The 13,431-nt window shown below is 36.4% G+C and overlaps 2 protein-coding genes across 4 annotated transcripts; both read left to right on the plus strand.

Moving 5' to 3' along the window:
• The first annotated feature begins 633 nt into the window (after nucleotides 1-633).
• Nucleotides 634-8,414, plus strand: LOC132114748 (DEP domain-containing protein 1A-like). Of its 2 annotated transcripts, XM_059523057.1 has the most exons (12): nucleotides 634-767; nucleotides 1,154-1,419; nucleotides 1,514-1,646; nucleotides 1,727-1,848; nucleotides 2,220-2,350; nucleotides 2,455-2,502; nucleotides 2,634-2,771; nucleotides 3,571-4,452; nucleotides 5,867-6,039; nucleotides 6,121-6,294; nucleotides 7,528-7,707; nucleotides 7,881-8,414. In XM_059523057.1, the coding sequence occupies exons 1-12, from the start codon at nucleotides 720-722 to the stop codon at nucleotides 8,022-8,024; spliced, it is 2,439 nt and encodes an 812-aa protein (XP_059379040.1). In that variant the 5' UTR covers nucleotides 634-719; the 3' UTR covers nucleotides 8,025-8,414. The 2 variants fall into 2 exon arrangements, with proteins under 2 accessions (XP_059379040.1, XP_059379041.1); XM_059523058.1 differs by lacking the exon at nucleotides 3,571-4,452.
• Nucleotides 8,415-9,394: 980 nt separating this feature from the next.
• Nucleotides 9,395-13,279, plus strand: LOC132115232 (retinal Mueller cells isomerohydrolase-like). 2 transcript variants are annotated; one of them, XM_059523617.1, is made up of 14 exons: nucleotides 9,395-9,546; nucleotides 9,856-9,938; nucleotides 10,173-10,323; nucleotides 10,405-10,512; nucleotides 10,623-10,764; nucleotides 11,257-11,404; nucleotides 11,504-11,585; nucleotides 11,667-11,799; nucleotides 11,911-12,050; nucleotides 12,202-12,331; nucleotides 12,470-12,584; nucleotides 12,752-12,846; nucleotides 12,931-13,042; nucleotides 13,127-13,279. In XM_059523617.1, the coding sequence occupies exons 1-14, from the start codon at nucleotides 9,536-9,538 to the stop codon at nucleotides 13,273-13,275; spliced, it is 1,599 nt and encodes a 532-aa protein (XP_059379600.1). In that variant the 5' UTR covers nucleotides 9,395-9,535; the 3' UTR covers nucleotides 13,276-13,279. The 2 variants fall into 2 exon arrangements, with proteins under 2 accessions (XP_059379600.1, XP_059379602.1); XM_059523619.1 differs by lacking the exons at nucleotides 11,667-11,799; nucleotides 11,911-12,050.
• The last annotated feature ends 152 nt before the right edge of the window (nucleotides 13,280-13,431 follow it).

Here is a 13,431-nt window from a genome sequence, read left to right on the forward strand (position 1 = left end):
TTAAGGAAAAAAATAGCATTTTATTTGTTTCTTGTTTTTTTTTTTATATATATATATATGAACATTACGTCAACAAATAAGGACGCAGTTAGTAAAATACAAATGGGGTATATATTTAAATAGAACACATCATATTCAAGGGAAAATATTAAATATTCATAAGCCTAATATGAGTTAGAAATAGTCGGAAAGTAAAGCTGTCTTTTAGCATTCAAAACAAACAAACAAAAAAGATCTGACTTGATAATTTATATTTATAAAATTTTGTTTAACAAGATAAGATTAAGTATATTTAGTTTTTCTTTAAATGAACAAATCAAAACAATACATTTCGCCAAAGTAAAATTCTTTATCAATATTGTCATTAACAAATAAATAAAAGTCTTTCCACAACAATTTAGACAAGTAATAGAAAAATAGCATTATTCAGACCTATATTTTGACAGCCAATTCTGTCACCAAGGAACTACCAATGTCTTTCGCCAAAATGATCATGTGACCAAACAAACCGTCCAATCACAATCTCCCGAGATGTTCGCGTTGTTATTTCAAACGGGTGTGTGTATCGAAATTCGAAACATCCTCAGGTTGTCTGTTTACTGTTTACACAGCCAGCGAAAAGTCAGTGGGCGAGTTTATCTATTCATAGCCTACGGATGCATTCAAGAAATCAAAAACAAACCTTCCCTTATATGTAGGAAGACATCGCGGTCTTTTCGATGAGTTCTCACATCGTCACCCCAGGTCCATACAGGGCCACTAAACTGGTGAGTCTCTCCTGGCTTATTTGATCAAATATTGTCTGCTGATAGTTTACAAGGTCAGTGACCTGCATGTCGATTTTATCATGCACATTCCGGTATATCTGAATGTAAAGCAGAACTTTTAGTTTTTATTTGTGATCTAAAGAAGTGTTTTATTTTTTATTAATTGTTCCTTCAGCTAAAATACCTTCACATGTAAACTGTTTACCATCCCTTCATCATTTATTTTTGCTGCTTGTACTGTATGTTTAACTGTGTATAATTGTGCTTTTGAACAACATCAAAAAAAGAGCGACAACAATATTATTATTTTTATTTTCTACCAGTCATTTAATTTTGAATAAAGTGATTGCAAGCTCCTCATGTGATATCAACCCTTTATTTTCCAGTGGAATGAAGTAACTAAGCTTTTCCGAGCTGGGATGCCTTTGAAGAAGCACCGGCAGCACTTCAGAGTTTACATGAACTGCTTCACTGCATCAGCAGCTGTGGACTGGTTACATGAACTCTTGAAGGACAACAGCAATTTTGGACCCGAGGTCACCAGACATCAGACAATCCAGCTGCTGAAGAAGTTCTTGAAGAACCATGTTATCGAAGATGTGAAGGGTAGATGGGGCATGGAAGACCTGGAGGACAACAGTCACCTGTACAGGTATGACAAAATGGATGTTTTTGAAAGGTTTGGAAGAAATGTGATCCAAAAACGAATTGAGAAACAATGTTTTCTGGTTTAAAATATGTTTCAGGTTTCCATCAACATCTCCACTGAAGCCCATTCCTAACCGTGCCCCCGTTTTGAGGAAAAAAAGCACATCTATGATGGACAGGGAGAGTTTCTTCAGATTCAGGAGATCTAAGAATTTTGACAAGGAGATATTGGTAATTTTTGTTGTTTCAAATGTGTTGTTGATGTGAAATTTCAATGCAGGTGTATAATATCCACTTACTATTTCACACAGGAAAATGTGGATCCAGAAACACAAGAATCTGCCATGGGATCATCCTCAGGTGAGATGAAGCACTGCAGGGAACTCACAGAGGACGACATTCAAGTCATCTGGAAGAATGTCACACTTACACAGTAAGTCCACCTCCCCCCTCACCATCTGTCTCTTATAGTTTGCATGCGTTGTAGTACATAGCTTTGCACCAAAAGCACTTCCTGTTTGCAGTCACTTAGGATTAAGTGAGAGAGAATTTGATGTATTGCTTAATATTTATGTGACATTCAAGGTTTTTTAAATAATACTTTGGTGCATGTCCACCATGGTCATTTTTTGGTAGTGGTCACTGCTGGTTGATGTTGAACTGATTTATGTATGATTTACATGAGTCTGAAATGACTATGCTATATTGTCGTCTTTGCAGTGTTTTTACATGCCTAACTGTTCTTATTAGAGGGTTTATAACATTAATTAAAAACATAAATCTAATCATCTTTTGAATGCTCAGTTTGCAGAAGTTGGTGGGATCAGGGGCTCTAGAAGATGTTTTGGATCCAGCCCAAGTCGATCCTCAGTTTATTGTGTATAATATGACCAAAGTCAATAAACATGGAGTCGTTTCATTGGAAGATAAGACAGGTAGGTTAGATATATGCCATTTTGGTCCAAAAAAACCAAGAAAAGACAAACATCATATTTTCATATTACACATAATTTTTTCTTGATTTGTTCCCCCTCTGTAGATGATTTGCCGCCCTGGGTTTTGTCTGCCATGAAATGTCTTGCGAACTGTAAGTTGCATTACATGTGGGATGAAATAATACAGCTGAAATTTTACCACCGATATCACATTCTTATTGTCTTCCGTGTAAATATGAAACTATTCAAATGGGTAACTAATTGATTTTTCTAACCCATCAAGGGCCAAAGTATGACTCAAACCAGCCATCTTACCCAGGCTTTGAGCGGGATGTGTTTAAAACAGTCTCCGACTATTTCTACAGTCTTTCTCAGCCACTGCTTACTTTTCAGTTCTATGAACTCTTTGTCAACATCCTGGGTATGTATGAAGCATGCGTTTGATTGTTTTCCCCACTAAAGACGCATTTTGCCCTCAAGTCTCATTAAAATTTAAAATATGTTTGCCTTAAAATCCGTATACACTACAGTAAAAAAGAAAAATTGGAGTCAGTATATTGTTTTTTTTTGTTGTTGTTGTTGCAGTCGTTGTTTTGAAATTAATTCTTATATTCAGCCAGGATGTATTAAATTAAATTGATTAAAAACTAAATTGATCAAAAGTGACCATTAATAATTTCTACTTTTAACATTTTTATTCATCTAATGTGAATATAAATTTTAACATTGACATAAGAAAAAAATAAAGAAATAAATACTTAATGGCCCTTTATAATAAGAGGATTTTGAGCTAAATTTATTTTTATGTTTTAATTAATGATGACCCCACATTTTTTAATGGTAGTGTACTTATTTTACAGTTTACGTAAGTATGGTTTGTTACGTGATTTATTTACATAAGCACTCTTAAAACAAATCCCTGAAATATAGATAAATGGGTTGATGTGTCATTTGAGATTCAGATGTGTCATTTGGTTTGTTTTAACACTCACACACTTCATTCTTTCTGGGAAATGCCTCCTAAAGGATTACCTAAATCACCTGTCTTAATATACAAAATATTGTTGGAACAAGCTGTGGACTGTCACACGACGCCATTTCTACTGACTGCAGTGCTTTTGTGGTGTCAGATGATGTTTAAAACTAACTCTTGTCTGCTAACTTGAATGTCTTTGCCTGCCTGTTTGTTGTTTATGTTCTGTTGTCTGGTCCTTTGCTAGTTATGTGTGGCTACATCATGGCTCCTAAAACTCAACGAGGAAAGCGTAAAAACCAGGAGGAACCCAACTGCCCACAGCCAGCCAAAACCCCATATGTGAATGCTGCCAACCTGTTCAAATCGACTGAATGCCTCCTGCTGAGCTTAATGAGAAAAGAGGCCTTCGATGAAGCCGATTCGCCCATGAGGGAAGTTTTCAGTTCAAAAGCAGAGACTAAGTTAGAAACCCATAAAGCACAGCAGCCCATTTTCAGAGGTAGAAGGGCCAGCGATGGACCCCGGCTGGACCAATGCTATCTAGAAAATCCTCAGGCTCACAAAACAGAAGTCCCATATGGCAGGCTTCGGTCAAGAAGTTGCTCTTTGGAGGGAATTGTTGATAACCGTTCAAAGAACAGACTTCTCAGATCATCTGAAAGTCTACAGTCCTGCAGCAGTGATAAATCATCCTCTCAAACAGATTCTCCTCTAGACCAAAACATCAAATTTGAGCTTCAAGGTTCCTCAGTGTCCATAAACTCTTGTGTTCAAACTTCCAGCAACAACCCAAGCTCCCAACTTCCTTCTGATCTTCACCGAACCAACCAGAGATCTTCCAGGGCCCGGCCTAGAAGCATGGCTAACTTGTTTGACATAGAGGAGAATAGAGAGATGTGTTCTAGCAGCTTTAGCATCCACGCTCCTGTGGCTGAAATTACCATGAGACCAGATTCCACATCTAGCATTGGCCTTAGAGGTCCTGGCTTGCTCCGTTTGCATGGAAGTTGCATGGACATTAGGACAGGTCCGAGCTTTAGCAGACGCTGTCAGAGCTCTCTGGATCTGAGCAAACCTGCACCCACTTGGCCCCCTTCGGCCCCATTAGCACGCCACCCCGAGCAAAGTAAGAGCATGTGAAAAACACACATGAACCATGAGGATGTGCTTCTCTGTTTGTGCTTGAGCATGTTTGTTTGTGCCCGCCTAACATGAATTATATTTCGTAAAGGGATAGTTCACCCAAAAAAAAATATACTCACTCTCATGTTTTTCCAAAACTGTAGATACTTTTATGCTCTAGTTTTCTTGCTAAATATCTCCTTATAGGTTTGGAATGACGTAACAGAATTGTAATTTTGGGGTGAACTATCACTTTAATGCTAACTAATTCTATGGCACACTTTGGCTACTAATAATATATATATATGTGTGTGTGTGTGTGTGTGTGTATATGTGTGTATATATATATATATATATATATATTATTATTACTTTTTTTTTTTTTTTTTTACAGTATATATTTATTTGGCACATTTATTCGTAAACGAAAAAAAAAAAGGTCAGGCCAGGGTGTGTGTGTGTGTTTGTTAGAAAAAATAAAAGTAAGAAATAGTGTACAAATAATATGAATAGATGTATAATTCTAAACGAATTTTAAATGTCATTTTATTTGAATTTTAAAAAACACACTTATTTATGTGTTTGTGTGAAGGTTATTTAATGTATTTAATTTAATTTCAATTTTACTTGTAGAACATCTATCTATATATAGTTTCTAGATAGATTTATATAGAGTATATACAGTTTTGGTCAAATTTTAACATACACTTTGTAATATCTGCAAAATGTTAATTATTTTACCAAAATAAAAGGGATCATACAAAATCCATGTTATTGTTTATTTAGTACTACTGACCTAAATAAGATATTTCACACAAAAGATGTTTACATATAGTCCACAATAGAAAATAATAGTTACATTTTTAAAAAGTTTACATGTGCTTGATTATTAATACAGTGTTGTTCCTGGATGATCCCCAGCTTTTTATTATGTTTTGTTTTGTGATAGTTGTTCATGAGTCCGTTGTTTGTCCTGAACAGTTAAACTGCCTTCTGTTCTTCAGAAAAATCCTTCAGGTCCCACAAATTCTCCAGCGTCTTTTGCATATTTCAACAATGACTGTATGATTTTGAGATTCATCTTTTCACACTGAGGACAGCTGAGGGATACGCAACTATTACAAAAGGTTTAAATGGTCACTGATGCTTCCAAAGAAAAAATTATACTGCAAAGTGTATGTAAAATGTTGACCACAACTGTATATTATCACTAGTTACTGTTATTTGAATTCTCTTAGATATTCCAAGCGTAGCAAGAGATTTAATTGCATGTAAAATGTGTGTTGCTGAAGGCTGTAATGTGTGTGTGATTTGATGATCAGTAATTGTTACTTAATCTGTATTCATCTTTGTATTTAACTTCTAGTCCTGTGCTATGGTTTATTTCGGTTACATGTGGGTCACACGTCACGTTCCAGGTTTATTGCAGCCGTCACTGGAGCGGGTGGCCATCGAGGCCCTGCAGCTCTGCACATTACTCCTGCCGCCCGCCAGCCGCCGCAAACTACAGCTACTTCTGCGAATGATCTCACGCTTGAGCCAGAACGTGGACGTGCCGCGGCTGCATGATGTCATTGAAACACGGACTTTGGTTAGGAAGATTCCAGTAGATCTTGTTTTCCCATTTTTTTATGCACATTGCATATACATTTCCATTTGTGTGTGTGTGCAGTTGGTGCAGACTTTCTCTAGGTGTGTGTTGAGCTGTGAGGAGGTGGATGATCTGGACGAGCTCTTGGCTACAAGGCTGTTATCGTTTCTCATGGATCACCATCAGGAGGTCCTGGAGGTGCCTGTGTACCTGCGTAATGCTGTGGAAGATCACATCAGTTATCTCAAATCACTGGTGAGTCCTGACAAACCACATGGAAATGAAACTTACACTGTATTTTTCTTAGAAATGCTTCTTTAAATGTATATATATTTTAATAGTAATATATTAGCAGCAGAGTTGTTTAAAATGCTAAATATATAGAACTATAATCAACTAAATTTCGATAAAGCTCTTATGCTCATCAAGGCTGCATATGTTTAATCAAAAATACAGTTAAAAGGATAATATTGTGAAATATTATTATAGTTTAAAATAATATATAATAATATATTTTAAGTGTAATTTATTCCTGTGATGACAAAGCTGAATCTTTAACATCATAACTCCAGTCTTCAGGGTCACATGATCCTTCAGAAATCATTCTAATATGGGGAAGTCGTGGCCTAATGGTTAGAGAGTCGGACTCCCAATCGAAAGGTTGTGAGTTCGAGTCCCGGGCCGGCAGGAATTGTGGGTGGGGGGAGTGCATGTAAAGTTCTCTCTCCACCTTCAATACCACGACTTAGGTGCCCTTGAGCAAGACACCGAACCCCCAACTGCTCCCCGGGCGCCGCAGCATAAATGGCTGCCCACTGCTCCGGGTGTGTGCTCACAGTGTGTGTGTGTGTTCACTGCTCTGTGTGTGTGCACTTCGGATGGGTTAAATGCAGAGCACAAATTCTGAGTATGGGTCACCATACTTGGCTGAATGTCACTTCACTTTCACTTTCACTTTCATATGCTGATTCGGTGCTCAAAAACATTTCTTCTTATTATCAATGTTAAAAACAGTTGGTTTTGCCTAATATCTTTATGAAAACCTTAATATATTTTTTTTCATGATTCTTTGATAGAAAGTTAAAAAATAACAGCATTTATTAGAAAACTTTTGTAACATAAGTATTTTAACTGTCACGTTTGATCAAATGAATGCATCCTTTTACACACACACACACACACACACACACACACACACACACAGAAAAAACCTGACCCCAAACCTTTGAACAGCAGTGTATATTTTAAATCATTTTAATTCAAAGCAACTTGCAACCTGAGGATGAAGGAATAGACAGTCCTTGAGTTAAAACAAAAGCATCTGTTCTCCGTTACCACAATAAATAATTCTGTCTCATCCCTTGAAAGGCCATTGTATTGGAGGAATTAAATGCCTCTGACATAAACAGATGCCTCTGTTTATTCATTTATTCATGCATTATTATTTTCTTCTATCCACCATTCATTTGCATGCGTTCTGGATCTCAGACCACATTCCGAGGCTCCAGTGTTGCCATGCCGACATACTCGTTCTGCAGGCAGATCAGCACTCAGCAGTTTGATGAGCAGAAACTCTCTTTGTCCCAGACTGCTCTTGCTGACCTACTGGAGAGTATCATAAAGGACAAGACCATGTCTGTGAAAGAGAAGAGAAAGAAGCTAAAACTGGTATTTATTTACTGAATTTCTCATATCTCATAAACATCCTGCTGTTTTCACGAAAGGGATACGAAATTTGTATTACTTTATTCTCTAGCAGTTAATATTAAACACAAATTGACATTTAGTGTTGATTCATTGTTTGTTACAGCAAATTGACTTTTTTGTTGTTCTTCTCTCAGTTTCAGAAGGAATATCCTGACATCTACTTGAGACGTTTTCCCACAACAGAGAGTGAAGCTCAGCTTTTTGCAGATAAACCAAAGATTAAACCGCCAATGCTGTTAAGCATCAAGAAAGCCAAAACCTTCAGTATTCGAAACTGAATACCTCTTAAAATACTCATCTTATTCTGGGAGCCTGGTTAAGGTTAAAAGACATTTAGTTGATCTGTTGCAGTAAAAGGGCTGACACTGGAACGCATCAGTATAATCTGAACTGTACTTTTTGTTGAAGTGATTTTTTTGTTTTGTCTTTTAAGTTTCTTGTGGTATTTCTTTCTAGTGAAATGACTTTTATATCAGTTTCAATACAGATGGCTATTTTAATGTTATTTATTTAAGGTGTGTGATCTACTGTAAGTTATTGGGAGCTTTCGGATATTCAGTGTCGTAATAACTGAATCAATAAAAAATTTGAGGACCCACAGCAAATATTATGCAAATAGGCTTAGCATGCTGTTTACATGTCTTTTTGAAATAAAAATGAAGATTTTATTTGTAGTCTTGTGACATTGTTTCAGTTTTAGTCCTTTGTTTTTCTATGGTCACCTTTTTGTGTGTCATCTTCAGGTGTCTTCACTATTCAGGTGCACAGAAAATGTTCAGACAAATATATAGGTTTTATGTGTAATGTTGGAGTTTCCTGGCTACTAAGCTAGTATGGGTTAATTTGCACTGTTTTTTCATCTCAAATGTGCTAACGTCATTTCTTAAGATGTACATATTTTCTTTCTAGACAGTACTGTCTATTTATTAATTGCTTATGTTCTTCTTTTATCAATGTTTTATCTTGCACTCATTCATTGTACTGATTTAGTGGCTTGGAATTTAAGAATGAAAGACTTAACTTGGACAGTGATTGCTTTCTTTTTTAATCTGTATCATTAATGAGTATAAGTGAGCCAAATCTATTACGTTTTATGTTTTTTGTTACTTTATTGTATCACCATAAATACTTGTACTGTTCCTGATCTATGCAATAAACGTGTTTAAATAAGCATTCTTTGTTTGATGTGTGAAATGTGATTTTTTTTTTTTTTATTATTGAAGAATTGTCAGTATTTGAAAGATACAGTATGAACATTCATGCATATGTGCATGCCATTGTAGTCTCTGACTTGTGCGAAGTGCTGCTGTGTGCACCTTCATCAGTATTCACATCCAGTCTCCGTTTATGAATGATATGGTGCTCTGACCCTGAAAAACAAATCATTTGTCATCCAGGAAAGTAAACAAAGAAAATGTGATTAATGAAATGCCTTTTCACATCCCACTTTCCCATGTCATTTGTTAAGACTAGGGGCAATTGGCAACTTTATGCATTGTTATATTGTGGAGTCTTGTTACGGATGTTATTTATTTACATTTAGTTCTTAATTTAAATAAATATTCATAAAGCGTTCTGCAAATTGAGCCAGTTCACCACAGGTTCAAATGTGTTCTTCATTTGATCTTTTAGGAAAGTAGATATTAGTGGAAATGTTCTTGGTCTGAACACAAAGGGATGTTTGTTTCAGAGTCGAAGGAGGAGTTCTAAGACTCTGTGGCTGTTCCTGGGAACAGAGCGGTTCTGAGTTACACACACGGGCATCATCTCACCTCAAACTCATTTCAACATGGTCAGCCGGTGAGTAATGGAACTTTTCCGTCTCAGTCAAACTGCTCAGATTGTGCAAATGTTTTTTGGTAGGGGAAAACGTTCAATTTATTGTTCATTTTAAATATATTTCTTTTTAAAAGTAATGTTTACTTTGTCATTTGTTTCTTTCAAGCTTATATTTTTGTTCCCTTTGGGCAATGTTTAATTTAGAAGAATGTGCAAAATGCCTCAAGAATGAGTATGTTAGTAGAAGTTTAGTTGTTTTGTTTTTCTTTTTCGTGTCACGTCATTTTAGTGAATTATGTTAAAAATGTGGACATCTGTTTTCATTCACAGTCTTGAACACCCAGCCGGTGGCTATAAAAAAATCTTTGAGTCATGTGAAGAGTTAGCTGAGCCTATTCCTGCTCATGTCTCAGGTTTGTATGCCAATAATCTTAGAAATCAAGCATTTTCAATTTGATAATTTTTCACATTTAATTTCTCCGTGGTTGCATTAAAGGGAAAAGTGCATCTTCTGCTGTGGCTGATGTAAATCCCTTGTAGCCTTTGATATGGGAGCTGTTTTATAGACATTTGGGGGCTGACGAATTTGTTTTAAAGTGAACCTTCTATCTCTTTCTCTCTTTCTCTCTCTCTCTCTCTCTCTGCAGGCAAAATCCCTGCTTGGCTCACTGGCAGTCTGCTCCGTATGGGCCCTGGGCTCTTTGAGATTGGAGATGAACCTTTTTACCACCTTTTTGATGGTCAGGCTCTCATACACAAGTTTGACCTGAAGGATGGACATGTCACTTATTACCGCAGGTAAAACTCCCTGTGTTTAACTGGGTTTATCATTCACTAATACCCAAATATATAAATAAACTGCAAACTGATTAACTTTAGGTTTATCAGAACTGATGCTTATGTGAGAGCCATGACAGAGAAAAGGATTGTGATCACAGAGTTTGGCACCGCTGCATATCCAGATCCATGCAAAAACATCTTTTCCAGGTCTAGAGAGTATTTTCTGTTCAATTTTATTTGGGAGTAGAATAATAATGGCATAAAAACAAATTTACTCCTGATGGTGCATTTACTTTTGGAACATCCTTTATTTTCAGGTTTTTTACTTACTTTCAAGGCATTGAGGTGACGGACAACTGCCTTGTCAACATTTACCCCATTGGTGAGGACTTTTATGCCTGCACAGAAACCAACTTTATAACCAAAGTTGATCCTGATACCCTAGAAACAATAAAAAAGGTATGCTTTTGCACTGTTGCACAATTTTGAGGCTATTAACAATAACATCAATCCTTTAAAGGAATAGTTCACCCAAAAATTTACATTTGCTGGAAATGTACTCACCCTCAGGCCATTCAAGATGTAGATGAGTTTGTTTCTTCATCAGAACAGTTTTGTAGTACATCAGCTGCTCACCAGTGGATCCTCTGCAGTGAATGGGTGCCGCCAGATTCAGGGTCCAAACCGCTGATAAAAACATCACAATAATCCACAAGAAATCCACACAACTCCAGTCCATCAGATAACATAGTCGTGTTAATTATTTAGAGATTATTATCTTTTTATCAGTACTCTCATTCTGACGGCGAAAGATTTAATGCATGAGATGTACATTTTCTCCAACTCATCTGCATCTCGGATGGCCTCAATGTTTTTTTTTTGTTTTTTTTTGTTTTTTCAATTTCTCATTTTAGGATTAATTATTCCTTTAACATCTCTACTTTCCCATAGGTGGACCTCTGCAATTATCTCTCAGTTAACGGTGTGACTGCACATCCTCATACTGAACCAGACGGTACTGTATATAACATTGGAAACTGCTTTGGGAAGAACATGTCACTTGCCTACAACATTGTCAAGATCCCTCCACCACAAGAAGGTTGGTGTGCTTTGATGGTGTATGCTTTGTGTGCATAAAAGGATCTTATTAATGCATTCTGAGGAGTGTTTGACTTCCTATTATCACTTATTTCATCAGCTAAATCTGATCCAATTGAGAAGTCAAAGGTTTTGGTGCAGTTTCCAAGCAGTGAGAGATTCAAACCATCCTACATCCATAGGTTAGTAATATAATTCAATATAATAACAATCTGTTCTTCATAATTAAAATATATATTAATATTATAATAAATATTTCACAGCTTTGGCATGACGGAGAACTATTTTGTGTTTGTTGAGACTCCTGTGAAGATCAATCTACTGAAATTTCTGACTTCCTGGAGTATCAGAGGGACAAATTATATGGACTGTTTTGAGTCCAATGACAAAATGGGTGTAAGTCGGAGCCTACTGGCGTAATATCATGTTCCTAATTATATGTTTTTTAAAAAATGCTCTGGGTATTTTGTATGTTAACTGATCCTCCTCATTTGGCTGCATTCCCAGACATGGTTTCATCTGGCAACCAAGAATCCTGGAGAATACATGGCCCACAAATTCAGAACATCTGCCTTTAATCTTTTCCATCACATTAACTGTTATGAGGACCAGGGCTTTATTGTTGTTGACCTGTGCACTTGGAAGGGGTAAAACTTATTTTTGTTGAAGCTTTAGCTAACACCTTAAAATGGACAAATAACAAATAGATCAATGAAACAAAAAACACTCATGAATTTGATAATGGCTCAAAATGTAGACTATGGTGATCATCTGTGCTCCCCTTTTTATGATTGACAGGTATGATTTTGTGTATAATTACCTATATTTGGCAAATGTGAGGCAAAACTGGGAGGAGGTCAAAAAAGCAGCCATAAGAGCTCCACAGCCAGAGGTGCGGAGATACGTGCTTCCACTGGACATCCACATGGTAAGAAATATCATGATACTATTTCACCTCAGGAACAATTAGATTGAGTTCAGTTTGTTTCTTGATCTGTCTTTTCAATGCAAAAATTAATTCCTTTGTTCAACAGTCTGTTAGTTCCTTCCTTTGTTGTTTTTGCAGGAAGAGCAGGGGAAGAATTTGGTTTCGCTTCCATACACCACAGCCACAGCTGTCATGTGCAGTGATGGAACCGTTTGGCTTGAGCCTGAAGTTCTTTTCTCTGGACCGCGTCAAGGTGAATAATCTGCACCTTCCTTATTTGGAAATTGTCATTTCTTACAATTATTGTTACTATAGTTTTTATAATTGTTTTTAATTGTTTTATTTTTTAATTATTATTGCTGTCCAATACTTAAAATTAAATGTCGATTTTTCCTCTTTGGGGTTCTGTTTGTGTTTCAGCTTTTGAGTTTCCTCAGATCAACTACAAAAAATACTGTGGGAAAAATTACACCTTCGCTTATGGACTTGGGCTAAACCACTTTGTCCCAGACCGGGTGGGTGTGACGTGATACTGAAAACATTCTTCATGTTCAACATTTGCTCTATGTTTGATTTTTGTTATTTTTATGGGGTTTTAGATTTGCAAGCTGAATGTGAAAAGCAAAGAAACATGGATATGGCAGGAGCCAGATGCCTATCCATCCGAACCACTGTTTGTGCAAAGCCCTGAAGCTACAGAAGAAGATGATGGTATTCCATATCTTTTACTTAACAAAAGATAGATTTCAGATCTGTTTATTCTCAATATAAATGTCTGATTTCTGCTTTTCTCAGGTGTTCTTCTGAGTATTGTAGTGAAACCAGGAGTGACCCAGAGGCCAGCGTTCCTCCTCATACTCAATGCCACTGATCTGACAGAAATAGCACGTGCAGAGGTTGATGTCATGATTCCTGTCACTCTCCATGGCCTGTACAAACCTTAGAGGATCAGAATCATGACTTTGTATACTTTAAAATTTTGATTTTTTTATATTATATGTAAAATCCTTTCAAGTTATTTTTGCTAATTTAAATGGGCCAGTTATATGACCTGATATGCTTGTAATGCAACAGCTTTTTTTTGAAGAAAGATTTTTTTT

The sequence above is a fragment of the Carassius carassius genome, chromosome 34, assembly GCF_963082965.1.
Source record: "Carassius carassius chromosome 34, fCarCar2.1, whole genome shotgun sequence".
NCBI classification, from domain to species: Eukaryota; Metazoa; Chordata; class Actinopteri; order Cypriniformes; family Cyprinidae; genus Carassius; species Carassius carassius.